The sequence below is a fragment of the Triplophysa dalaica genome, chromosome 4 (genome assembly GCF_015846415.1).
Source record: "Triplophysa dalaica isolate WHDGS20190420 chromosome 4, ASM1584641v1, whole genome shotgun sequence".
Taxonomy (NCBI): domain Eukaryota; kingdom Metazoa; phylum Chordata; class Actinopteri; order Cypriniformes; family Nemacheilidae; genus Triplophysa; species Triplophysa dalaica.
The window spans coordinates 3,561,142-3,587,687 of NC_079545.1; the positions used below are offsets into that span (position 1 = coordinate 3,561,142).

General features: G+C 38.0%; 4 protein-coding genes across 5 annotated transcripts; 2 read left to right on the plus strand and 2 right to left on the minus strand.

Moving 5' to 3' along the window:
- Window positions 1-481: 481 nt before the first annotated feature.
- Window positions 482-6,059, plus strand: zgc:114041 (uncharacterized protein LOC574425 homolog). 2 transcript variants are annotated; one of them, XM_056746501.1, is made up of 5 exons: window positions 482-572; window positions 2,757-2,986; window positions 3,231-3,374; window positions 3,623-4,393; window positions 5,131-6,059. In XM_056746501.1, exons 2-5 carry the CDS (start codon window positions 2,785-2,787, stop codon window positions 5,322-5,324), a joined length of 1,311 nt encoding a protein of 436 aa, XP_056602479.1. In that variant the 5' UTR covers window positions 482-572; window positions 2,757-2,784; the 3' UTR covers window positions 5,325-6,059. The 2 variants fall into 2 exon arrangements, with proteins under 2 accessions (XP_056602479.1, XP_056602480.1); XM_056746502.1 differs by having other exon boundaries at window positions 521-578.
- Window positions 6,060-7,413: 1,354 nt separating this feature from the next.
- mboat4 (membrane bound O-acyltransferase domain containing 4) lies at window positions 7,414-8,832 on the minus strand. The gene is made up of 3 exons (XM_056747214.1): window positions 8,711-8,832; window positions 8,404-8,628; window positions 7,414-8,329 (listed from the first exon to the last, which is right to left on the minus strand). Exons 1-3 carry the CDS (start codon window positions 8,830-8,832, stop codon window positions 7,414-7,416), a joined length of 1,263 nt encoding a protein of 420 aa, XP_056603192.1.
- A 1,597-nt stretch (window positions 8,833-10,429) lies between these two features.
- gldc (glycine dehydrogenase (decarboxylating)) lies at window positions 10,430-23,305 on the plus strand. Its single transcript, XM_056746402.1, has 25 exons — window positions 10,430-10,864; window positions 11,083-11,161; window positions 13,726-13,861; window positions 14,514-14,678; window positions 14,844-14,921; window positions 15,013-15,160; window positions 15,915-16,111; window positions 16,198-16,294; window positions 16,380-16,485; window positions 16,569-16,708; window positions 16,839-16,919; window positions 16,999-17,096; window positions 17,380-17,464; window positions 17,542-17,583; window positions 17,671-17,813; window positions 18,898-18,973; window positions 19,874-19,999; window positions 20,333-20,482; window positions 20,573-20,685; window positions 20,795-20,936; window positions 21,017-21,128; window positions 21,765-21,860; window positions 21,940-22,112; window positions 22,626-22,706; window positions 22,787-23,305. The coding sequence occupies exons 1-25, from the start codon at window positions 10,604-10,606 to the stop codon at window positions 22,922-22,924; spliced, it is 3,063 nt and encodes a 1,020-aa protein (XP_056602380.1). The 5' UTR covers window positions 10,430-10,603; the 3' UTR covers window positions 22,925-23,305.
- On the minus strand, window positions 23,271-26,433 carry coq2 (coenzyme Q2 4-hydroxybenzoate polyprenyltransferase). The gene is made up of 8 exons (XM_056746403.1): window positions 26,366-26,433; window positions 25,617-26,021; window positions 25,382-25,548; window positions 25,080-25,201; window positions 24,888-24,973; window positions 23,880-24,013; window positions 23,609-23,797; window positions 23,271-23,521 (listed from the first exon to the last, which is right to left on the minus strand). The coding sequence occupies exons 2-8, from the start codon at window positions 25,984-25,986 to the stop codon at window positions 23,360-23,362; spliced, it is 1,230 nt and encodes a 409-aa protein (XP_056602381.1). The 5' UTR covers window positions 25,987-26,021; window positions 26,366-26,433; the 3' UTR covers window positions 23,271-23,359.
- Window positions 26,434-26,546: the final 113 nt, after the last annotated feature.

Genomic DNA, 26,546 nt, shown 5'->3' on the forward strand with positions numbered 1-26,546 from the left:
GGCCCAAAACTATTCGCAAGCATTCTTCTCTTGTGAACAACTTGAGGGTGAATAAATGATGATTGATTTTGGGTGAACTGTTTCTTTAAGTATCGAAACAGGTTTCTGAGTCATGGCTATGTTATATTCTGAATTAGGATGTTTGGTGCCTCAACAGTGCGTTGGCAACCATGCCTAACGGACCGGCTCATACCTTTCCAATATGGCGGAAGACCAAAGAAACAGATGCTAATGCGGCAACTAGTTATCTGTGGTTTCTGCAATAAGACCCAATATGTTTACATTTAACCTAATTCATGGCACGTTCTGGAAAGTAAGTATCGTCTAATTTAGCTGGGTATGTGGTGCGGATATTGTGAAATATTGGCGAAAGTGCGGCCACCAGCAAATAGGCAGAAGCGCTCTTATTTTACGACCTTAAGCATGCGGCTGTAGGGGGCGTGGTCAGCATTGTTGCGAGGTTATATATAGAACTGCCTACATTTAGTCGGCTCAGCTCTGCAGTTTGTGATGAACATGGGGACATCCTGACCGTGAACAGCACAGAACAGGAGGGTGCGCGCGCCTTTGACGTAAGTGTATGTTTCAGACGTGATTCAATTTTGTATAGATATTGTAGGATCGTTTATGACGGGAATTCTCTTAAAAAAAACAAATGCAATATTTACAGAGTTTACTATTCACATCCACAGCGAGCAATGTCAGATCATATGGAGTATAGACAATATACACAAAACATGAGCATAGGCTATTCACTCACTCTCAATATATTTTTTAATTTAAGATGGTAACGTTAGTCTACATTTCTCAAGAACTAGTAATTCAACTACATACATTTAAATAAGCATATAATAAAAAAAATTAGTATACTTTTGTAAAAATATCTTGAAAACCGGGGTGGCACAATATCAGATTTTTACCTCTTGATTACCCTGCTATCGCGATATTTGCTGCAAACTTTTCGCAGTAATAAATAATGCTGCCAGTCTTTTATTTTGTGTATTTTTGTTGTTGCATTTTATGACATGAATCAAGGCAAGGCAAGTTTATTTATATAGCACATTTCATACACAGAGGCAATTCTGCTTTATATAAAATGATTGACAACAAAGAAATAAGACGTTTCTTTAAAATGCAAATGATTCAAGAGCACAAAACATTCAACAAGAGAGTTTGTGATGATGAATAATGTGTAACATAGGTTTTCATAGCACATCATTTATTTGAATTAACAACCAATTATAAGAGTGTAACTGAGCATTTGAACCCTATGAGCACTGGTTTTCTTGCTGTAAACTACACTTCCCCCTTGAGCTCATCAATTCCCCTTGTGTTGATGAATTGACAATCTGTGAAGCATCATGGGTTTAACCCTAAATTTGTAAGGTGAGGAGTGAGGATTGAGCATGTGTCAGCAGGGAAGCGAGAAAGGTGAAAGGCGAGAATGGCATCGTTCCCACTTCCATGAATAGCTTAACAGGGGTAAGCAGCCTTTCATTGGAGAATTCAGTATGGCTTCTCGGTTGCAGTTTGGGCGAGACGATGATGTCATGATCTATGTCTTGTTGTAACATGACTGGAGTCTCATGGACGTTGTCGTGATACAAATGAAAGTTGTTGGTGTGTTTCAGGGGTTGCTTTTTGCAACCGTAGTTTTGAATATGTGTTTATCAGCTAGCACTGAGGCGTGGAGGTAGTGGATCCCCTTCAACAGAAAATTTATTTTCTCATATATGAATTGTAAGTATATTCAATCATTTAATAGAGACTTTAGAGACTGAGACTTGAGTTTTGCCGTAAATCAGCATTTCTGTGTGCATTGAGACTGCATTCATTCATTTATTTATTTAGAAATTAGATGTTATTTATTAGAATGAACTTACTCGTTGTATAAATACCATGCACTGTGCTGTGTTTTAACTTTTCTGTTTTTCTTGTTTGCCCCTGTAAAGCTGCTTTGAAACAATACACATTGTGAAAAGCGCTATATAAATAAACTTGAATTGAATTGAATTGAATTGCAACCTTTCCAGTCCAGTGTGTCTGTTGAAATCCAACAAAAAAAAACTTAGGAATGACAAAGTCATATAGTATTTAAGATGTACACTCATCTTTTTTAGTTACTTTGATCGGTTTGTCATGTTACCGTTTTTTTTATTTTTTTTTATTAATTTTCCTATGGAATTTGGGAGAAATGTTGTCACAAATTCACCAATTGAAACAAAAAGGATCATTTTTCTTGAACCTAAAAACTATTTTCTGCATCGGTGTATTTTAAAATATGTAGAGTAATACATTATTAATATAACAATGTATTCAATAATTCACAGTAAATTAACACTTTTTAAATATTGAAAAGTATGAGCACATGGTTCCAATATAAGTAGATGTATTATAAATATATATTTATTTGTTTGGCAACATTCAGAAGACTGCCGTTTTATTGTACAAAGGCAAATAAAGTGATGTAAATTTGAAACGGGCTGCACAGCTGGAGTTTTCACAAGCCTTGAATGCCCTTTATCTTGGCACAAACCAACACTGACTTTAGATTCCAAAGTGACATACAAGATACAGCTTTCATTTTGAACCCAGAGGGAGATGAAGTTGTTTAGAGAGGACGGAGTGGAGTTCTCGGCTGTTAAATTGAAGTATTAGCTACTTAAATTAAAATGAATTTAAGTTTTAACGCTATACATAACCTTTACATATATAGACACAAATGCTTAACAGTATGGTGATTTATGACTTTGCAGAGGGCGAGAAGAGGCTATCAGATCCAGGATGGAGAAACGCCCGATCGAGCCACCAGATGGTGGCTACGGATGGGTCGTGGTCACCTCTGCCTTCTTCATCATGGGCCTCACCGCTGCTGTTCTAAAAAACTTTGGCCTGTTCTTCCTTGACATCCAAAGACACTACAGTGTTTACACCAGCACTACCTCATGGGTGACCTCAACCACCATTGCTGTTTTTCATTTAGGAGGTGAGAAAAGCATATTTAAAGGCACAATATGTAAGATTTCTGCATTTAAGTAGCCAAAACCCATGTTGTTGATGGGTGTATACTTGTTTCCTCTGAAATGTTTCCAACATGTTTGAATCCCGAGCAATTCACAGTTGTAACCAGTGTAACCCCCTTGAAATTGACTTCTTATGCCTACTGATGATGTCATCACAGTAAAGATGCTACAGTCTGAACATCAGCTTTGTTCTTTGTTCTTCATCAGCTCCTCTCGCTAGCGCTATCAGTATGCACTTGTCACAACGGAGCGTCATCATGATCGGAGGGCTCCTGGCTTCCTCAGGGATGATTATTGCCTCTTTGGGCCTCAGTCTGCCCTGGATGTATGTGTCTATGGGTGTGCTCCAAGGTAATTTCAATATCTCATGTCATTCTAAACCTCTACAGAACACAAAAAAATATATTTCGAAGAATTTCGTAACCAAAGAAATATTGGTTCCATTGACTTCTATTGTATGGATACAAAACCGCATAGAGATTTCTCAAAATATCTTCTTCTGTGTTTCATGAAGAACGAGTCATTTACATGATTTGAACAACTTGAGGGTGAATAAATGTTGATTATTTATGGGCGAACTGTGCATTGGTGTGTTCTAGGTCTTGGAATGTCATTATGTTGGATACCAGCAAACAGCATGGTCAGCCATTATTTCAAGCGCTGGCGTCCGATCGCCTATGCAGTCGCGAGCTCCGGAGAGTGCGTGTTCGCCATGATCTTCAGCCCGTTTTTTCAGTGGCTCATCGAAAGCTACACGTGGAGGGGGGCTTTACTCATTATCGGAGGTCTTCAGCTGAATCTGTGTGTGTGTGGTGCTCTAATGCGACCCCTGCAACCAAACTCAGTCACCCAAAACTCTTTTCAAGACTCTAAAGATCAATGTGGGACGACTAAAAAAATCACTTTCCAATGGTGTCTGATTCAGAGACCAGAGCTGCTGCTGTACATCGTGTTTGCCATCCTGGCCGCGGCAGGTTTCTTTATCCCACCATTGTTTCTGGTGCCCTATACCAACAGCTTGGGCATGGAGCAGTACTGGGCCGCCTCTGTCCTGTCAGTGCTGGCGCTGGCAGACCTGCTGGGCAGACTTGCATGTGGTTGGCTGGCAAACCTACGCCTCATGAGGAACCTGCAGTTGTTGACCATGGTGGTCACTGCTGGAGGGGTGGTGCTACTTCTGCTTCCTGTTGCACAGGACTACTGGGCCATCCTGGTGTTCTCCTCGATGTACGGATTCTTGTTTGGATGTGTGATGGCCATCCATGTGACAAGTATTGTGGATATTGTTGGACTAGATGGGTTTGACAGCGCTCTTGGGCTCTTCATGCTGTTGCGGAGCTCTGGGGGATTTGTGGGACCACCAGCTGCAGGTGAGAGTTTATTATTTGAGAAAATAAATGAATGTATACACAGACCACTGTTATCTTCATATTTCATTATGCAAAGTTAGTGTAAAATATTTAAATTGTTTAGAATATTTTTTATAATTATAGTTTTATCATTTAGTCATTATAGTTATAATTTAATATTTGTTGTAGTTGTATTAATATGAATATTTCATATTGATTATATTTATATTTTTCACGTTTATTTTGTTTAAATCTTTAAATTTTGTTATGTGCTTTTATCATTTTATTTCTTTATTTTTAATATTGCTTTAAGTTACATTTATTTAATTTTAGTTTAGCTTTTATTAATACTATTTATTTTTTATAATTCCAAATTTTTGTTCCTCAACTTAAACTTATCTCAGTTTATTGCTAAGGCTACGTGTTTGTTAATTATAATATACTGTATATTATAATAACTATAAAAATAATATTTGCAGTTTTTTATGCTAAACGTATTCATATTTTCATATGACCGTTCTCTATCATAAAAGTTCTGTCGACAGCTTCAATGTTCAGTTATTGTTGGTTAAATCACTATAGGTACAGTTTCTATACTCCCTCGATAATAAAATAAAACGTATGCTTGGATGTTGTAGCGGTAATTAATCAATTATTGAGAACGGGTTGTTTTGACAGCTCGGATTCATTAAATGGGGAAGGATAACACATGAATTGTAAATTGTGTCTCATGTTTCTTCTCTCTGTCTGTGTCTCAGGTTGGCTGGTGGACTGGGCCGATGACTTCAGTGCTGGTTTCTACTTGTCTGGCTTCTGTCTCGTCCTCTCTGGGGTTTTCGTAGTATTTGTTGACAGACTGTTGAAGAGGAAAAAACTCCTTGTGAAACAAACAGATTCATGTTCAGACACCACAGATTATCAAATCATGAAAGCCGACCGTACACATGTTTAAAAGTACATTTTTATATTGTCAATTAGTTTTTTTATAGAAAGTGTTTTTTTAGAGAGATATTGTATTAATGTTTTTACTTAAATGCAACAGGTACTGTATTAACCTTAATGACTTTCCTGTTAAGTTGAACGCCCAATTTATAAATCATTACTATAAGCTTATAGTTGTGAATCATATCTAAAAAGGATATAATAAAAAGATTGTTTTCAATGCTGGTTCTTTATGTGCTTGCTCACTAACTATTTTGTTGTTTATTTTTAAGTAAAAAAGTTAGACATTGAAATATATCTGTGTTAAATGTGTCACCTCTGTATACATGAGATGGTCAGTGATCATATTTAAAATGACAGTAAACTTCAGGTTTGTTCATTAGAAGAAGTGCTTGGATCACTACGGCAAGCTTGCACGATAAACCACTTTGAGAATGTTAGTAGATTTTTCATTTTTGGTTGAACTGTCCTTTTAACACCGTAACCTCATTGTTAACATATTTTTAACCTATAATTGTTGTTAACTTGTGCCAATCGGAGAACCTGTTTCTACCTATATAGGTGCTACTTGGAAGTTTATGGAGTGCAACATCAACTGCACGACATCAACAAGCATAATTAATCACTAGTTTTTCTGTGCAAACTGTAGTTGTTATCCATTTCTTTGCATGGTATAAGACCATGTTGTCTTGTTATTTTTCATAATATTTATGGTTGAAATAAAACCAGTTCCTTTTTTTTGTTACCCCATGAAGCACATTAATATATAGACGACATGATATACAGAAGGTTGAGAAAAAGTGTCTCAGAGACATCTACTTATGAGTTGATTGCCATACACTTAAACGCAAACAACAAACATTTTGAGGTGATGTTTATATTAGAAACTGTTTGCAGAGCTGGCCACCGGGGGGCAGTGTGACATCAGTAACAGTGGTTATTGTCGTATAAATGTAATCTACTTTTCCACATGGGGGTAATAGTAAAGTCATGTTGGAAATTACAAAAAATATGATTAAACTACTAGTTTCTTGATTATAAATTCATTTTATAATACACATATATAAGTGTCCAGACAGGTCTCCCTTTACAAAAGACATTCATTTTTTTCTTTATCCCACTTTACTTTTCCCAAACACGTGTAGGCTACACGAAAAAAATCACATGCAGAATTTGAAGAATCATAAATTAACACACATAACCATCACTGCATTATTTTGATCTACATTTAAGCAACTCCTGTTTCATTCCGAGTAGTTAACGCGACTTCATCTGAGCTTTACGTGCGTGGAACTCGTAAATACGATATTCCGACTCGAATTGATGGCAACGATAGAAACAAACACATTTGACCGTATTACATCAGTATCACTGCCCCACTTTGATTAAGGAATATGTTTTTATCAATATCATTACATTTGATTTGGTTATGATTTTGTGTGGTAATTTTCAAATTTTACCATGTATATGGAATATCATATTTCTATAAAAACTAGAAGCTGCGAATGTGTCTGACTAAAGTGGAGCAATAAAGTTATAGTTTGCTGTGTCAGTTGACATTTGTCTGTCATTGGAAATCATTGGTGTCATGATCTGACATCAGCAATGCAGACAATACTTGAACTGCGTAATTCTAGATGCATTTATATGAACAACACTATATGAATATTGTTTTGTTTTTATGAAAACTGCTTGTGATTTTCTACAAAGAATTAATGCATTTACTAAATTAACACATCCTCTACAAAAAGTCGTTTTGTGGAGTATTCAAGTGTGCCATTACTTCTTTTCGACTAAAAAGAAAGAATGCAAACTTTCGTCTTTTTTATGTACTTCTCAGAATTATCCCTAAAAGTAAAGGCCTACTTTTATCAACTAAAAAGTGCTCCAATTTAGTCCCAAGTGGTATTGAAATGTTCCTCTAATACTAATACTTCCTACATGAATTGATTACTCAAACTTTTTCTCAGGTGTAATAATTTTTTCTAAAGGGTATAAATGTTGTGATTTATCAATCACGGATAAAAAGCCATCCTACGATACAACAAAATTGATATTGGATTTGTTTGTTGGTCAGTTTTTACGTTCCAAATACATTTTCACAGGATTATAATGGAGAGAACACTCAGGAGTGGAAAGACAGTGAAATATGAAGAACAAAGCAGTCTGACGGACGCTAAACTCTGTAGCTCAACACAAACAACAACACATGTAGTGGTCAGCTGAGTAAAAGTCCAGCTTAGACACACATACAGCCTTTTCCTCCACAGCGATGTTAGCTTTGGTTTTAGAAAGCGATGTAACTTGTGGTCACCTTGCACAGTGGCGGCCCACATGAGAAAGCCCAAAATCTGTCCTGGATGAAGGCCGTGCCACCAAGCTGAGAACCCGAAGGTCATGAACAACGGGAATCTGTCGAATCTTTGAAAGATCATCCTCCGAAGCCACTCCGCTGTGGTTCTGTTCCACTCCCGAGCAAACACCGAAGGACGGCTTGACATTTCCGTCACCCATGGGTTGCCATCAGACAACCCGTCCCATGATGCTTTTCCACTTCGCTTGTTTCCCCGGAGACCCATGCCGGCAGCGTTGTTAACACACTCGCTTACCTTCCAGTGTGCATAATAGTTCATTTTTAGTAACAGGGCTAATATCCAAATCCCTAATATATCTTGAAAAGCACAGCTGTTTCCTTGCAAGGTATAAGAAGACTTCAGGAGCAAATTTAGAAAATATTTCATCAAAACCAAAAGGAAAACTTGCAATGTTTTTGATGCGAGATTACCCACACAGGTGGCCAAGGGTGGAGTCCGGCTCATTTGTCTAACAGACCCCGCAAAAGTGTCGAAACTGCAAAGCGGTCCTCCGAGGAGAGACGTGAAACAAAACAAGTAACTCAGAAATGAAATGGTGCTCATCTGAAATCCTCTAAAGACGGTTCTTTCCTGAAGATCCAGAGACAGAGCAGAAACACGTTGGGTCATCAACATCAGAGCTGACGTGGCCAACAAAAGCCTGCGGGATAAGGATAAGACTATTACGCTGTGATATATTTTGATATCGCATTTTAAAATCACTTCATAAAATACCTCGAGTCTGGTGTTTCCTGAAGCCAATATAGTTGGAACTGGATGTAGCAATGCCAGAACGTTTGCCAGCACATCTGTAGTCCGAAAGTCCATCGAAAGATGTGCACTGGCTCCAGAAAATGAGTGAGAAAAAGAGCAAGACTAACACTGAAGAACAGAAGAACACTGTATGGACCCATCGTTGCGATAGCCAGGACGAAGCCTCCCAGCGTCAAATAAACATGCCTTTCGGAAAAAGATGAATTTAAAAAATATATATTTCACAAAGGACCCCAAAAAAGATATACACTTTTTGGTAATACTGTACCTGCTGACTATTGAGAGATGTCCCTGTCTAGCTAAATAGTACAACAGTAGAGCAAAAGGGATGTTCAGGAACTGGTAAAACAGTTGTGGGTTATCATAAAAAAATATCCAGAAGAGATCCATCACCACACCGATGGTCATTTGTCTGAGATTGTTGTGCGTGAAAGAGGGATTCAGAGTTCTATTATTTTCATCTCTTATCAGCTAATGTTGTGACTGGGTGGGGTCTCTGGTCCATTTATTTGATCTTTTCCAAAAATATCCCTTTCATTCCAGTTATGCATGGAGATACAGACACTCGGGAAGTCGTGAACTTCATTGCTAAATGGAAGTTGACGGTGGCAACCCAATCATGGGTAAACACGACTATCTTCTCGGTGGAGTAAGGATAAAAACACATTTAAACCACATTCACTTGTGTGGTTTATGATTAAATTGTAAAATGGCTTGAAATGATCCTAGAAAGCAAATATCGGTTTGTCTTATATGCGCTTTGTATTTTCATGCACTTATGCACAAATATTTCAACATCCGGGGTTTTCAAATGTTGTTCTCAAGCACCCCCAAACATGATTAACCTTTTGTGCAGAACCCCCTCTCTAAAATACGTATTTATCTATATTTTTGTATTTCTATATATGTTTACAGATGGATGGGGGATGGAGTTCCACTTCAAAATGTAGAGACACTATCTTTATCCATGTAATAGCCTATACATTTCTGCGTACTGCAATAACAATGAGATTTTCTGAATCTCTGGTTTAAACTATGGTGAGAAAAACTTATTAAAAAGATGCAAAACAAACATAAATTCCACAATGTATACATATGTAGAAATAAATATGAAGAATCTGTAATGTTTAGTAGACTTTTGAAATCTTTACATGATCTTTTTTTTCTGGGGGACCCCTTAGAAACCTTCTGGAGGATCCTTTGGGGTCCACAGACTTAATTTTGAAAACCACATTTTGCATGGAGAACTCAACAGAGCCACTGAGACGTTCTTGATCATTTTAACAATAGTACTGGTCCATCTAATTAAAATTTAATTTTAAATTAAACAAATATAGAGCAAAACATTTTTTTTTCAACACACCACAACCACGGGTTGAAAAAATACAGCATTTATTTGGAGTGCAGCTTCATCTTTATTACTTGAAAACAGCATTGTAAACTTGTGCTTTAATTCTCCCAGATCAGATTAAAAGCGTCATGTAAATGAATAAGCTAAACATTTATTAAGTTATGTAACTAAAAAAAATTAAATAAAAATTAAGCGCTTTTACTATGGCAATGTTCTTACATTTATGCATTTGGCAGATGTTTATATCCAAAGCAACCTAATGTCTATCGATGAACACATTTGACGTGTTTCCAGGGATTGAACTCTTGATCTTCAGTTTGCTTGCAATGCTCAATTAAGCAACAGTACTTGTGCACCACTCACAAATCATTGATTGGTGTTGTTTGTTGGTGACCAGAAAAGCCAAGATCAGATTCAAACAATTGTGACATTCAATTCGAACAGAAATAAATATGGACCCAAACTGAAATACGGGCCAACAAAACTCCACATTCACTGTGTGGTTGCTCCACATTTGTCTATCTCCATGAGAATTCAACTATAAAACGTGTAAAGGCAAAGGCGTTTTATAACCATCGAATAGCGAGCGCATGAGTAATGAAGAGAAAGAAAGTGACAGGGGTGCGAGAGTGGGGTTTGTCCCTGCGTCAGAGAGATTTCCCTTATCGATTGGCTGCTCCTTGTGCAACGAGGAGGCGTATAAAATAGTCACTTTTAAGGAATTTCGCAGACATTTAGTGGCGTGCACGGCGTGGAAGTTGGCTCGAACGATTCTTCAGTAGAATTTTGGTCAAATCTAAAGTGAAGAATATGCAGAGCTGCGCGAAATCCTGGGGCGTTATCATCAGCAGGTCGATGAACGCCCGCGTGCCTTATAGGAATCTCTGCAAAGGTGATCGTTTTAGGAAACTTCGGGCTTTAAATCCAAGCGTTCGCACCCTGAGCACCTCGCACGTTTTGTCGTCCAGGAAAATTGAGAGGATACTGCCGAGACACGATGATTTCTCCGAGAGACATATTGGACCTGGTGACAAGGAGAAACGAGAGATGCTCAATACTCTTGGACTTGAGGTAACAAAGTGCACTTGTCGGAATTAAAGTATGAACTAATGTGCAACATCTCTGTTTTGACCAATTTGAACTCGTGCGTTACATGTGTTTAAATAAAATCCTGAATGGCACTGATTTTTTTTTCCCGATGAGAGATCTCGCTTGACTTTCAAGCGCACGACATTTTTCACTCGCATATACATCAAAATGTGTGTTTGATGTTGTTCCCTTCATTGCAGTCGATCTCTCATCTCATTGAAAACACGGTTCCCGCATTCATCCGCCTGGGAAGAAGTTTGAAAATGGACGATCCCGTGTGTAAGTTTTGCCTCTCGCTCTCTTCAGTGGCCGAGAGGAAACACGTGTCGTTTGTTGATGTGATTTCATCGTGTATTTGCACACAGTAAGCAAATCGGCAACAGTGTAACAGTTTCATTTGCTTAGATTTTCTTGCAACAATGTTTTAAATTAAGCATCCGTTTTCCAAACCGGGCTTTTCGCTCCGCGCCGTTACGCATAATTCAGCACATTTCCATCTAATATTTAGTTTTATTAACGAAATCGGATTTTTGGGGGATTTTTTTTTTTATTTAACCAGCCGGACTCGACAAAGGAGAGCATCGGAGGGTTGAATGTAGGCTACACGCTCTTTGTGTGCCAATGGAGTTTTTTGTGGCGTTAAGTCTTCCTTTGAACATATTAGGAGTTGTTTTTGCGGATCTTCTGACGCCCACAGCCGATGACAATCAGAGTGTAAAGTTCAGCGTCACACGGCCAGTTTGATCTGGTTAGCGGTAGCATCTATTCACATACAGCTTTGCGTAATATCTTAACGCTTCGTTGAGTTATCATTGAACAGTGCTTCGAGTTCACGTTGCTTTTATAACATCTGATAAGTGTTTGATGCGCATTTGCTAAAATTGAAAATCGTTGGAGCATTTGTACCAGATGTGTATGAAGTGATGATTAAACTATTGTGTGTTACTTAAAACATTATAATAATCTTGATTATCTCTTCTAATAAAATTGACGCCCGAATAGTACAATTTTCTTTATGCATATTTAAAAGCATCGTCTTTTAGATTAATTTGTGTCTTCTCTGAGAGCAGTCTGTACTGCACTTCTTTTAGCTTATTCAGTTTTAACCATCAAACCATTGTCATGTACACAAACTGATGTATGAGGTTGTAGTGTCGTTTTGAAATGCACACAGCATCAGGTCTGATTTACGGCACGAGTGTGTAGAATAAAGCGAGTGCTGAAGCAGACTGGACTGGATTCTGCTGGTTCAGCTGCACCAGCTTTGCTCGGCAAATCCTTTGAGAAAATCACATCCGCACAAAACCTTGTCCAAACTTTCACTACTTTACTTATTTTATAATACTAACCGTAATTGATAGATTTAGAAAAACTAAATGTAATAAATAAGGATGAATAATTATGTTTGTTTACTCAAAAATGCATTGTATAGACATGTTAATCTGAGGTGGTCAGATGTAATACCCCCTCCACCCCCATAACAGTTTTTAATACAGCATTATCTCTGCCCGGTTCGCTTGCTGTGTTGCTAAGCTGCAGGACAATGCCAGTGGAATGTTGTGTGTCTATATGTGCTCTCAAGCCACTGCAAGCCTTTAAACTCATCACCTACTCATCAGTAAATGCCTTGTGTTTACTGCGTTTTACCTTTTCTCTATTACAATTTAATTTACAAACACACTCTGTATCTCTTAAATGGGAAACCAGTGCACAGTTGAATTATTTAGTGTAGTTTTGTAGGTCACGTCAGCAAGAATATGTGGATGGTGCGTTTGCCTTGTGATGTTTCAATTAAGTATTTTCTTGGAATGCATGGTTTATTTTAGTAAAAGTAACTGATCTATTGATGAAAGCGTTTATTGTATTGTATAGCAATGGATACCGCAAAATTAGGAGCGCAGTGCCTGTTAGTGTAAAAAAAAACATTATAATAGAAAAATAAATGCAAATTAGAAATGCAATTAGCATTGTTTTTATGTTTTCCATTGGCCATCATCAAGTCTTGTGAGAAAGCTTCCTAACAAATCTAAGTCACAGTGGCAGTCGCTTGTTAAAATGAAAGAAACGCTGCATTCAGCTTGTCTCTGCACAGCAAAAATAGGTCAGACATGAATGATCTATTTTACTCTCGAATCAGTTTTTTTTTCTGAACTGTATTCAGAACTCATCAGGCAAGGATTTCGTCATGTTTCGTTAAAGGGTATATATGGTGCAAAAACGTGTTTTTCTGTTCTTTGTTGTGTTAACTTATAAGTTGCCCATACATGTATTAGCCATGTTAAATTGCAAAAATTCAAGTGTCGGAACAAAAGATGCATTCTATCCAAAAGCGAATGCTCACCCAGACCTTCCTGAAAGGCCTCGTGTAACCACACCTCCACAAATCTACGTCAGTTCGTGGTATGATTTGACTAAGACCGCCCAAATGTATACGTAAGGTATGGAGGGTTTACCTTTCAGTACAATTGCTTTGGTACCCGATGTTCAAAATATGGTAAGAGGCATTACGTTTCCGTAACATGCTTACAATATTCGACCAATCACTACCCACTGGGTAACTGGCCAATCACAGCACACCTCGCTTTTCAGAGTGATGAGTTTTGTTCAAAATCTGCGCGTTTCAGAGAGGCGGGGTAAAGAGATACAAACATGCACAGTATGTGGAAAATACAGCGTTTTTGAACACATTGCATTACATGTAAAACAAACAATTAAATTAGTTTTAGCCGTGTCATATGACCCCTTTAATCTCAGATAAGAGACGTTTTTTAACATACTGAGAGGTTTCAAACTGTAACCTCAGAGATGCAAATGTAATGTTATCTGTGTGTTAATCACTGCAGGTGAGAATGAGATTCTTGAGACCCTGCAGAAGATTGCCTCCAGGAATAAGATGTGGAGATCTTACATCGGAATGGGCTATTATAACTGCTCCGTTCCACAGGTCATACAAAGAAACCTACTGGAGAATTCTGGATGGTATGTGTTTCCCAGATCAAAAAAGTATTTCTTACACAAACCTTTTAGTTGGTTTGTGCATGGACAGAACATACCCTATAGACAAGTTAATAGAAGTAAGATGATTTTTATTAAAGCATTAGATAAGCTTGTAGTGTAAAGGAATAGTTCTCCCACCCAAAATGTACTCGCCCTCATGCCATCTCAGTTTATAAACATACTGGGTATATAGGTACCAACATGTTGAAACTCCGAAAAATTGGAAGCATCCCTCACAACTCCAGCCGGTTACCAACTGCAAAACAATATCTGTGTGTGGGAAGCCTTTAATATTTTGAGAATATTTAGCAATATCGAAGTCTTAGAAGAATCACTTGCTGATGTTGCTTTGGAGGAAATAGTCTGCTAATGTTGATAACTTAAAATCTCAGTAATTTGCGTTTGGTTCGTAGCTAGCCATCATAAGAATCACATTTTTAAAGACTTGAGGTTACCCATGTTCTAGCACTTTTATGCTAAATCTGATCAAAATATGAATCATTTTATCGCACACACGGCTCCACTGGAGTTAAATGGATTACTTTTTGAAGCTTGCACATTTCCTATATAGGAAGATAACATGAGTGCAATATATAATTAAATGTAAAAAGCACATTCTTTGTATAATTTATAGGGTGACGCAGTACACGCCCTACCAGCCTGAGGTGTCTCAAGGACGTCTCGAGAGTTTGCTTAATTATCAGACTATGGTCTGCGACATCACAGGAATGGCGGTGGCTAATGCATCATTGCTGGACGAAGGAACCGCAGCTGCAGAGGCTATGCAACTCTGTAACAGGTTAGCTGTTCAAAAACTGAAGTGATTTGCAATTTAATGTCGCAATTTTGTTTCTGATCTAATCCTAGTTAGACCGGCTCACCCGGATGCAGGGAACCACTCTGGGGCTGGGAGTGAAGACTTGAGTTAACATGACAATTAACACTCATCCGTTTCTTTTCAAAGGCAAAACAAAAGAAGAACGTTCTACATTGACCCGCGCTGTCATCCACAGACTATCGCAGTTGTGCAAACCAGAGCCAAGTAGGGAAATTAGGATTTATTTCCCAGTTCACCAATATATGGAAAAATATGTTTTGCATGTTGTTACAGTATGAACATTTGTGTTGTTTAGTTACATCGGCGTGAAGACCGTTCTCAAGCTCCCTCATGAGATGGACTTCAGTGGAAATGATGTTAGCGGTGTGCTCTTCCAGTATCCCGATACTGAGGGCCGAGTGGAAGATTTCACCGCACTGGTTGACCGGGCTCACAAGGGCGGCGTATGTACCTCCCAGCTATCTTTCTTAATATTAAACATATCTTCTTTTGTGTCCCACACTAAAAGTTAATGTTTTAAAGAATTCTCATAATGCAGTTTTACAGAATACAACAAAGCGACAAAATGTATGATTTATTCCATACATAGGGCAGTCATGATATCAGATTTGTGCTACACGGTTATTGTGTCAAGAATCATTCACAATAGCAATATTATCACGACATCCGTTTTAAAAAGAAATGAACAATACTATTGGTCAAATTCATATTTGAAATTATATTTATTTATGGCTGACTTAATGCCAGAGTTCAATAAGCGGCTTACACTGTAAAGTAATTCACAGTAACAATATTATTGTATATTATTGTTCTATTTAATTTGCTAAAGTAAAGATAAAGAATACTATTAGTCAAATTATCTTGTTTTTTTTTGGTTTTCTCTCTTTTTGGCCAATTAATTACTCTCAAAATATAGGTTTGTAACCATTGGGACTCTAACTTATCAGCGTCAAACTTAACTACGATATTATCATGTGTGTAAAATTAACGCCGTATCAACTATTGTGTTTTTAAAAATCCCAATTATTGTCAATACCTGTGCATCGTGATACCTCCATCTATGCATATTTTGTATTTAATTGAAGAAAAAATTCAATGTTAATTATAAAAAAAAAAAAATTGTGAATCCCTGTTTTCTGAAATGCACCGAAATTCACTATAACATTGAATGCAAACAACAACTGTTTGTTTTTTAAGGCCCTGGCCTGCTGTGCCACAGACCTGCTGGCACTTTGTGTGCTTCGTCCTCCGAGCGAGTTTGGAGTAGACATCGCCCTGGGCAGCTCTCAGCGTTTCGGCGTTCCTCTCTGCTATGGTGGACCTCACGCGGCATTCTTTGGCGTCAAAGAACATCTCGTCAGGATGATGCCAGGAAGGATGGTTGGAGTGACCAGGTGGGTTTTATTTTGTATTATACACTGAAGTCTTGAGAGCAACAGGTGTTACATGGCCCCTCTGATCCTTCTTGCGTCTTGTATAGAGATGCTGCTGGAAAAGAGGTTTATCGTCTGGCTCTGCAGACCAGAGAGCAGCACATCCGTAGGGACAAAGCCACCAGCAACATCTGCACTGCTCAGGTAGAGCGAAACAATTTCTATCAAACTCTTCTGTTGTGAAGCGTGACTTTTTTTGTGCTCCGTTTCAATGTTTTCTTTACTTTAGGCTCTTCTTGCGAACATGGCAGCCATGTATGCATTGTATCACGGCCCTCAAGGCTTAAAGCACATCGCAGAGAGGACCCACAATGCAACCTTGATTCTAGCCGAAGGCAAGTACTTCTCCCGAGTCTTCATATTTAAGATTTACATAACTGTTCACAGGTTTCAAATGTGTTGTTTTGGGTAAAAATAGGTTTGAAAAGAGCCGGACACAAGCTCCAGCACGAGAACTACTTTGACACGCTTAAGATCAACTGTGGTGTGGCTGGTAAGGACATTTTAGAAAAAGCCACGCAGAGGGAGGTCAACCTGCGCATCTATGGTGATGGATTGGTGAGTACCGACTCTCATGTGGTTCAAAATCTGTATATGACTCTTTCTTCTGTGGAACGCTAAACAATTGGGTTAGAAATAGGGTTTTGGGAATGATGCTAATGGTTTGTGTTGGTATTGTGATTTTAAGCTCGGAGTCTCTCTGGATGAAACGGTCACAGAGAGAGACTTGGATGATCTTCTGTGGATCTTTGGATGTGAATCTTCAGCTGTGAGTTCTGTACACCGATTCAGACAAATGTTTAAGATTATTGAAATCCATTTATTGATTCAACTTTGTCATTTTTCAGGAGCTTATCGCCGAGAAAATGAGTGAGAGAAACAAGGGGTTGTTGGCAAGCCCTTTCAAGAGAACCAGCAAGTTTCTCACACACCCAGTGTTTAACAGGTTGGTTTGGTCAGTTCTGGGAACTGTTTTACTGATGTGTTTAGAGACTTAGTTCATCCAAAATTCAAAAGTTTTCCTTCAAACTCCAGACGGCTTTTTGTTGTTGTTGTTGTTGTTTTTATTGCATTTTGGTGTCAAAAAGCAAATGCTATGAGGGGTTTAAATGAAATGTGAATTAGGAAATATTGCCACTGGCTGAACTTCCTGTGATCAGAAATCAATGGATAGATTTGTCACATATTAATGTTCAATATTGAATCTGAATTATTTGACTCCGTTTCAGTTATCACTCGGAGACTAATATTGTACGCTACATGAAGCGCCTGGAAAACAAAGACATTTCCCTCGTCCACAGTATGATTCCATTGGTGAGTAATGTTTGTTTCATCAGTATTTTGTAATCGTATTGATAAACGTTGCAGTAAATCTTTGCTGTTGAATTTAGGGCTCCTGCACGATGAAGCTGAACAGTTCATCGGAGCTCATGGTGAGTCTTCAGATCCACTTGAGTCATCATATTAACTCTGCCATGAAACGGTCTGATCTTCTCACTGTTTCTTGCCCTCTTCAACAGCCAATAACCTGGAGAGAGTTTGCTAACATCCACCCGTTCGTCCCGCTGGACCAGGCTGAAGGTTATCAGCAGCTCTTCCGACAGCTTGAGAAGGACCTTTGTGAGATCACAGGATATGATAATATCTCCTTTCAACCAAATAGGCAAGTTCTCCAGAAAAAAACATATCCATAAGCTATATTATATACATACAGCTTTTTCCACATTTTAGAATAAAATTAGACTCCTCAAAACAATGGAATGACACAAATGTAACTATGGAAATTCTGATTTAAAAAATAATAAAAAGAAAATTATGTAATATCCTCAGTGTAGTCACACTTAGTATCTAAGGACTTCCCAACTATTCTGGTCCCTAGTATTGTTCTGTCATTTTTGTTTTACAATGAGAAAAACTGTCCTAGCTAACAAAACATTCTGAGATGACCCCCAATAAGTTTTAAAAACAATGAAAACAAAAAAGTTCTGAATGTTATAGGAATGTAAAAATAACGCTTTCCTAAATAATGAAAAAGGTTTTTAATTTGTATAAATGCAAAAATAAAGTTTAAGAACGTAATGTTGAAAAAATGTTATGTTATGACAAATTCACTCTGAATCATGTTGGCATTTAAAAATACTGAAACCAAAAAGGTTGTAGGATTCTAAGAATAACATTTAAAACGTTTAGCGATAACGTAATGTTGAAAAAAATGGACTGTTATGGCTAATTAACGCAGATCCAATGAACTTTTGTTGTTTATTGTTACTGCGAGATTTTTTTTAAATAATATTTTATATTACGAACTGTTTGCGAGCATTAGCATTAGTTCTGAGAACGTTCCCTGTCAGCTGACCTTCATATTAAGTCCACGATCATGAGACACATTTAAGTCATGTGACTCTAATCAAATATACACAACCGGTCAAATGTTTTGAGTCATGAGGGTTTTACTTAGGTACTCTGTCTCAATATTTGTTCTAAATGCCATCTTTTGACCTAACATCAACCTAACAAACGTAAAGACAAATATTAAACATGATAGATGGTTCACAACGCAAAGCCGACCTCACCATTTGTTTTCATTCAGGTTGTGATAAGTCTGATGTTCGCATCAGTGCATTCTGCTTGGTTGACACTTTAACAGGACTATTAACATACTGTACTCAAAGCTTATCTTTGACCTCTGGTTTACCGAGGCTGAACTGTTACATGTACATGATAATATTGATTTCTCCGTCTCGCAGTGGCGCTCAGGGGGAATATGCCGGCCTGGCTGCTATCAAAGCCTATTTGAATTCCAAAGGAGAATCGCACAGAACGGTGAGTAGACAGCGAAAGGATCTGTTCACAAAGTCTAACCTTTGATATAGAATTTGATTTGAGAAAACAGTCAGAAGCATCTTATCTATGAAAAGATCTAAAGTGTCACCCCTCAGATGATTCAATAAGAAATATCCTGAAATCGTCTTTGTTTGGATTCATTCAAGTTTTGTGACCTACACATGGCTGCTGGTTCACGATATGTTAAAATTCAGAGTATTTTCACAGTCTTCAAAAAGTGGAAAATGGTGAAAGTGAGGCGATACTTGATATTCAGATGGACCGAAAGATAGAAAGCAATAAAACTAGAGACTGCTTAGTCAAGTCACGATAGCGTTTTGTAACCTGTGTTTTTATCAACTCCCTTATAAGCAGATCTTAGATAGCAGATGCGACTCTTAACACAGCCAAGGTTCAAACTGCCATGGTTGAGTAAATAAGCCCAGAAATGATGGCTTCAGATCCTGTGGAAGACACCATATTTGGGATTTTTGAGATCATGAAAAACACGCCGTCCTTGATCGCCCAAAATGACACAATTTTAAGCATGAAGGCCACTTTGTTCCATGTCAGAATGTTCCGCATATTTCATTTGACCTAGACCATTGGTTCTCAGACCTTTTTGGCTTAAGTACCCCTTTTGACTACAACATATTACTTTAAAATACAGTGAAATGAGAGTCAAACAGTTATTATATCTAAATGTATTAATTCATATTTTATGCATCTTTGTGTAGTCCTAAATTCATATAAAAATATTATTATTATAATTTATTCCTAAATGTCAGTTTCTCTCACGTACCCCCAATTGAGAATAAATGACCTAGACGATAAAAAGCCAAACGTGTCCGGAGTATTTAGGAGATGTTCACCTTTATGAACGTGTATGAATCTGTGCAGGTGTGTCTGATTCCTAAATCCGCTCATGGGACGAACCCGGCCAGCGCTCAGATGGCTGGCATGAAAGTTCAGGTGGTGGAAGTGGATAAAGATGGCAGCATTGATGTGGCTCACCTGAAAGCCATGGTACGTACAGTTCTCACACACGACGATGTCATGCGCAGGTTGACCTTTTGTCAATAGTTAACTGAATATTTTGAGCTTAAACTGTCAACAGTTTTCTTGTTAATGGTTACATTTAAAGCTGGACTGTACAGTTTGGAAAGATTGTTTTCAATGGTCTGTCAATCACACAGCCCCGCCCCATTTATTTTATATTGCATTAAACCAATATTTTAACGCTGGATGTTTGTGGAAATCTGGATATTAATGAGCAATGGGATAAAATCTGCCTTAAAACAGTTTGAACTGTCAAAATTCCCATGTTTGGTGCCATGGTTCTGACGAGAGTTGTCATAGGTGGACAAACATAAGGCAAATCTGGCTGCAATCATGATCACATATCCCTCCACAAACGGCGTCTTCGAGGAGAACGTCAGTGAAGTTTGTGAGCTCATCCATCAGAACGGGGGACAGGTGTACCTGGACGGTGCCAACATGAACGCACAGGTAAGATGCGTGTAGAGAGCAGTAAAGTCATCTGCTTTGGCATTTTTTGGGGAGTGCTTGAATGTTCATGAATGTCTTTGTTTTAAACAGGTGGGTTTATGCCGACCGGGAGACTACGGCTCTGATGTTTCTCACTTAAATCTCCACAAAACCTTCTGTATTCCTCACGGTGGAGGCGGGCCTGGTATGGGACCGATAGGAGTGTAAGTATATTTAATTTGAGAAATACAAGTGAGACTGATATCTAATCATCATTGGGAATATTTGATTTGTCAACACCAAGTGTTAACAAAATGACTTGTTTTTCAACAGGAAACAGCATCTTGCTCCCTTCCTGCCCATGCACCCAGTGGTGAACATACAGTCTAGTAATGCAGTGAGCTCTCTGGGCACAATAAGCGCCGCTCCCTGGGGCTCCAGTGCCATCCTGCCCATCTCATGGGCATATATTAAGGTCAGCGCTTCTTTCGTGTACATCGTATTGTATATTACAGGAAATGGAAATATTATTGTTTTTTTTTTTGCATATAACAGATGATGGGTTCAAAGGGTCTCGTACATGCTACAGAGGTGGCCATCCTTAATGCCAACTACATGGCTAAAAGACTGGAAAACCACTACAAAATTCTTTTCAGGGGCACTAAAGGTTTGTTGGTCTTGAGCTTGCAAAAATAGTTTGTCACTCTCGTGTTGTTTATGACACTTTCTTCTATGGAACAGTGTCTCAGTGGTTTTGTGTCCATACAATGGAAGTCAATGGGATCCAATGTTGTTTGGTTACCAACGTTCTCCAAAATATCTTGTTTCCTGCAAAAGACAAAATCATACAGGTTTTGAATGACACAAGGTGACCTATTGGTTGAATTATCCCTTTAAATAATGAATCGTTCTAATACACAATAATACCTTGTCTCGGTTATGGAAGCCATTGATTTATTGATTCTTCTGCTTTGTATCCACATCCTGATCAGCCTGATATAGCAACGTTTGTTAAGTCAGTGCTGTTTTATTTGACCAATAGACAGAGGGACTATTTGGGGAAACCCGGTCATTTGAATATTTATTGAAGGCATGAAGCGGAAGAAAAAATAGGTTTGATGTGGTTTCAAGGGGGAGGGAAGGAAAAAGTTTAATTAAAGATTATGATATAAAAACATTTTTTATATTTGATTGTAATTTAATAGTTAAAAAATATAACCCCGCTGCAATATTTTTTAATAGCAAGAATTGTCTGTTTTGTCTTAATGGTGAATTATATACAAGCATTATATCATATTTGTAGGGTTTGTTGCTCATGAATTTATTTTGGACGTCCGGCCCTTTAAAAAGACTGCAAACATTGAGGCGGTTGATGTTGCAAAAAGGCTTCAAGATTACGGTAAGTGACAGACAGCTGTAAATGAATCTGTTTTCACGAGTATTACAATGTGCTGATGTTCCAGAATCTTTTCTGTCAGGTTTTCATGCACCTACTATGTCATGGCCCGTGGCTGGAACCTTGATGATCGAGCCTACAGAGTCCGAGGACAAGTCCGAGCTGGACCGGTACTGTGATTCGCTGTTGGCCATCCGACAGGAAATAGCAGACATTGAAGAGGGCAGAATGGACTCGAGGGTTAATCCACTAAAGGTGAGTGTTAGACGTTTTACATGATACAAATAAAGCTTTTGATGGGAACTGCACAATAAAACACTCACATAAAAGTTTATGAGGCGTAACAGAATGTTTGTTAAAGGGACAGTTCACCCCAAAATAAATATAAAATTTATTTATATATTCATTAATTCTTTTATTAAAAACTAAACATGTCACAATTTTTTTTCTGTGGAACACAGATGTTTTGAGATGTCTCTGTCGTCTTATTCGTACATTGGAAATCAATGGGGTCCAATGTTGTTTAGTTACCAGCGTTCCTCAAAATATCATCTTTTGTGTTCAGCAGAATAAAGTTATTAATTGCTTTGGATAGAACAGTTTGGCACATAAGTATTATGCAATAGAAATTTACAACTTAAATCCTTTATAACACGTGATATGTCTAGGACAATGTCAATATCTTTTGTATAGAATGAACATGAATGATAGCAAAATGGGAAATTAAACTGATTCTTCTTTCTGTTTTCTTTCCCTCTATCATCCAAGATGGCTCCTCACTCGCTGGCGTGTATAACCTCCAACACATGGGACCGGCCCTACTCCAGAGAGTATGCTGCATTTCCCACGGTGTGTCCCGTTTTTCCTAAATAGTCGTTTCTTAATAATTCATCTCAAATCTTTTCTAAATCATATATCTGTTGTTTTAGCCTTTTGTGAGACCCGAGACCAAGTTCTGGCCTACAATTTCACGAATCGACGACATATACGGAGACCAACATCTCGTCTGCACCTGCCCACCCATGGACGTGTATGAGTCTCCGTATGAGGAGAGGGCTTCCTCGTGACCATATTACACACGTTTTTAACATTTCTTCCAAATGAACCATTCCCATCATGTATTATCATCATCTCGTCTTTCCTATGATTACAGTTCGTTCCTTCCTGGTTCTGCGTTTTTTCAATGCACATAGCTGGCCTCGTTTCGCTCAGTCTCCCTTCTTTTTACTCTACTAAAACAATCCAAATCTGACCTGTATAGTGGTTTCTTTTGTTATTTTTATATTTGTATTCACTGTATGAAAATGTTCAGGTCTGTACTGTATGTAGGCATAACTTACTGGCATTATCAATGTTAACCTTAATTTTTATAGATGTAACGTTTTCTAATTATTTAAGAAATTGTATTCAAGCCTGTTTGTAGCGGTTTAATAAATATTTTAAAACGATCACCACTTTACATGTATTAGGTCTTGCAATAAACATTATCTCAACCAGAGGTTTTAATTTGAAGCAGAGTTAAGCTGCATTTCATATTGATCGTCGTTTCTTTTCTTCCATAAATTGCCGGTCACTATTCCCAAAAATAAAAGCAGTCCGAGGTTTCGGTTGGAGGCAAATTTTTTCCAGCAGTCCTCAGGCCTGTTGATGTCCACAGTGTAGATCTGCAAAACACAAGACAAAAATGACTAATTTTTCCACGGTTGTGCATCACAGACTGCTTCTCATTTGAAAAAAGCGCAGCTTCTCACCTGATGTGCTAGATGAACAGCCACTGCAGACAGTGTACAATAATAGGGTAACGTCTGGTCCACGTTGACTCCTGCTAGAACAAGGCCGGACAACATCGCCACGCTAAACCCGCCCAGCCACTGTTTAGTGTGCTGGCCGAACCTCAGAGCCGTAGACTTCACGCCCACTTTTAAATCATCTTCTTTGTCCTGCTCAAGAGGGGAAGACGTGAAAAACTAGCACTAGGCACAGATATGCGAGTGTCATGAGACAACCAATAAGATGATCTACCTGATGGGCATAGATGGTGTCATAAATCAATGTCCACATTACGCCAGAGAAATACAGAGGTAAACACACAGACCAGTCACATGATCCCATCACGGCAGACCAGCCCAGAAGTGCACCCCAGTTGAAAGTAAGACCTATGGGTGTAAGAATCACAGAGAAATCCTTTCAAATTATGTTTTTTTTGGAATATGGCAAGACAAACTTTATATTTTCATATTAAACAAGTTTGGGTTATAATCTAAATATATTAACTACAGCTTATATTTATTTTTCTGTAAAGTGAAATATTGGCCTAAATACTATTAAAAAAAATTAGAGTTCAAGAAATGACATTTATAATATTTGCTTTAGCAATAAACTGAAATAAGTTTAAAATTCATAACTGGAAATAAATAAAAGCAAAACTAAAATGAAACCTAAATGTCTAAAAATGAAATTGATAAAAAAATGAAGCAAATTCAAATACAAATAAAATGTAATGTAAACTTAACATATGTTGTATTTTAAGTTATTTTAAAAAAAAGTTTGTAGGTTAATTTGTAGAAGTGTAAATGATGTTTGAGTAAAGTAGACTGGAAATGATGCACTGCACCTTTAAGATCAAAGTTTTACAGAATTATAGGGATAGTTCACCCAAAACTGAAAAAATACTGTCCCCCATTGACTCCCATACTATACATTTTTCCTACTATTGCAGTAAATTCTTCCTTTGTGTTCAGTAGAACAAAGATATTTGTACAGGTCTGGAACAACTTGAGGGTGAGTAAATTATGACACAGTTTTTTGGGTGAACTATCTCTTAAAACCTTGTTTTTTCTATTAAGTCAAATTTTCATCTGAACAAATAACAAATACTTCCCATGTATGCTGATGAGGTTTTTTTTTTTAACAAAATTTTATATATTCACAAACAGAATACTGCTGTGGGTCTACTAGACCCGTAAACATTGGCTGAGTAATAAAAACATGAACAACATACAAGAGTTAAGCACATTTACAGTATTGCACCTAGAACGAGCTGTGGCCAGTATGTGATTCTCTTCATGAGCGGGTAGGTGACCACCAGTGACAAAGAAGCAGCGCCGAGAGCGATGCTAAACAGAGGAAGAGAAAACCACTGTTACTCGACAAATTTGCAATAATAACTACTTTGCTCTAGTTATACTCTAGTCCAATATGAATATTAAAAGTATTAAGTACCTGTAGTAATTGAGACAGAGCAGAACCCCCAGAGCTAAACTCAGCTGACCTCCGAGAAAAACCAGAGCCTGAAACCGTGTGACCTCCCCTGACGCAATGGGTCGACTGGCTGTCCTCAATACCTACCAGAAATATAATTTTATGTATGTAGCTGTCAAGATCAAATCTAAATGATCAACTTCCTCTGCGGCGAGTGTTCAGAGTTTAATGCTTTTACGATATTATGCAACACTTCCATCATAACCATAATGATCAAATTGCCTAATGGTTTTGAGAAATTTCGTACGACTGTTCTGTCAAACCTTTTTATCAAAGTCTTTATCCCACATGTCATTGATGGTGCAACCGGCTCCTCTCATAAGCAAAGCTCCAACGCCGAACAGAGCCAGCATGCGAAAGTCAGGGAGGCATCCGGGGTCTGCGGCCAACCCAATACTCCATGCACCGGGCAGATACAGCAACCAAGTTCCTACAAATGTACAACGTTAATATTTTATTGGGTAGTCAGTTTAACCAAAGCATTTCATGTCATCTCACCTATAGGTTTGTCCAGTCTCATTAATCGGAGGTAGGGCTGAATGGATACCGGGGCTGCATTAACAATCCCAGCAGGTGTGAGGCTGAAACATCTGTTGCCAGCCGGTGACACTGACCATATTCCCTTTTTGCAATAAGTTATTTGGTTAAAACAGGATCCAGACTGACAGATGGCTGTGGAGACGTTCTCATAGTGTCTTCTGAGATTTGAGAAGTAAGCATTGCAGATGAGTGGTAGACTCCTCTTAACTGGATGTGGGCTAAGCAGTGTCAGTAGTCTCGTGGACATCATTTTGTGGGTTGCGCTGTCATGACAAACTTTGTAAGAGATGTCAGGACTGCAAAGGAGCCATTGTGCTTCTACATTCATGTGCAAATGAGGGACCTCCTCAGGAACAATAGGACCTGACCATAATAACAGAAGAAGAAGACAATGGACACTATTCAGTACACATTACAGGCAACTAGATGAATTCATGTTTTTTTTTTCTTTTTTATTGTGGGTCAATATTCTGTGCTGACAAGCATCCAAATACAACACATGACCTTTAATACTGAGCCATTTGTAAAAAGAAAAGGACATTAGAAGCGTTGCGTGATTTTGATTGGTTAACGGAAGTTGTCACGGAAGAAAACAACGAGCGTCTATAAATAAAAAGAAGGAATGACAAATAATGCGCGAATGATCTTTCACGATGTTAAAAATTCAATCTTTTAAATGTAATTAATTTAGACGGTTTTGAACTTACATCACTGTGGGAGAGTCCGCACGTTGTGTTCACCCATCATGTGTTCCCCTTGAAATTGCGATTTGCTGTATAGTTCCGCTCATGAAAAAGATAAAACTATATATTTTCTCATGAATGTTTTGTAACTTATTTTTTGTTTTAACTTTATCTTTCATTCTCTAGTACCCATAATTAAGATAAA

What these genes read in the sequence shown, in the direction of transcription:
- zgc:114041 (XM_056746501.1), top strand. Translation starts at nt 2,785, where the DNA reads ATGGAGAAACGCCCGATCGAGCCACCAGATGGTGGCTACGGATGGGTC. An exon ending in GTCTATGGGTGTGCTCCAAG is followed by an intron (nt 3,375 to 3,622) that starts GTAATTTCAATA and finishes GGTGTGTTCTAG; the next exon opens with GTCTTGGAATGTCATTATGT. An exon ending in TGTGGGACCACCAGCTGCAG is followed by an intron (nt 4,394 to 5,130) that starts GTGAGAGTTTAT and finishes TCTGTGTCTCAG; the next exon opens with GTTGGCTGGTGGACTGGGCC.
- mboat4 (XM_056747214.1), bottom strand. Translation starts at nt 8,832, where the DNA reads ATGGATCTCTTCTGGATATTTTTTTATGATAACCCACAACTGTTTTAC. An exon ending in CATCTCTCAATAGTCAGCAG is followed by an intron (nt 8,629 to 8,710) that starts GTACAGTATTAC and finishes TTTTTCCGAAAG; the next exon opens with GCATGTTTATTTGACGCTGG. An exon ending in CAGGAAACACCAGACTCGAG is followed by an intron (nt 8,330 to 8,403) that starts GTATTTTATGAA and finishes CTTATCCCGCAG; the next exon opens with GCTTTTGTTGGCCACGTCAG.
- gldc (XM_056746402.1), top strand. Translation starts at nt 10,604, where the DNA reads ATGCAGAGCTGCGCGAAATCCTGGGGCGTTATCATCAGCAGGTCGATG. An exon ending in GTTGTGCAAACCAGAGCCAA is followed by an intron (nt 14,922 to 15,012) that starts GTAGGGAAATTA and finishes TGTGTTGTTTAG; the next exon opens with TTACATCGGCGTGAAGACCG. An exon ending in GCAACATCTGCACTGCTCAG is followed by an intron (nt 16,295 to 16,379) that starts GTAGAGCGAAAC and finishes TCTTTACTTTAG; the next exon opens with GCTCTTCTTGCGAACATGGC.
- coq2 (XM_056746403.1), bottom strand. Translation starts at nt 25,986, where the DNA reads ATGAATGTAGAAGCACAATGGCTCCTTTGCAGTCCTGACATCTCTTAC. An exon ending in CTCTGTCTCAATTACTACAG is followed by an intron (nt 24,974 to 25,079) that starts GTACTTAATACT and finishes TCCTCTGTTTAG; the next exon opens with CATCGCTCTCGGCGCTGCTT. An exon ending in CTGTTCATCTAGCACATCAG is followed by an intron (nt 23,522 to 23,608) that starts GTGAGAAGCTGC and finishes TGTGTTTTGCAG; the next exon opens with ATCTACACTGTGGACATCAA.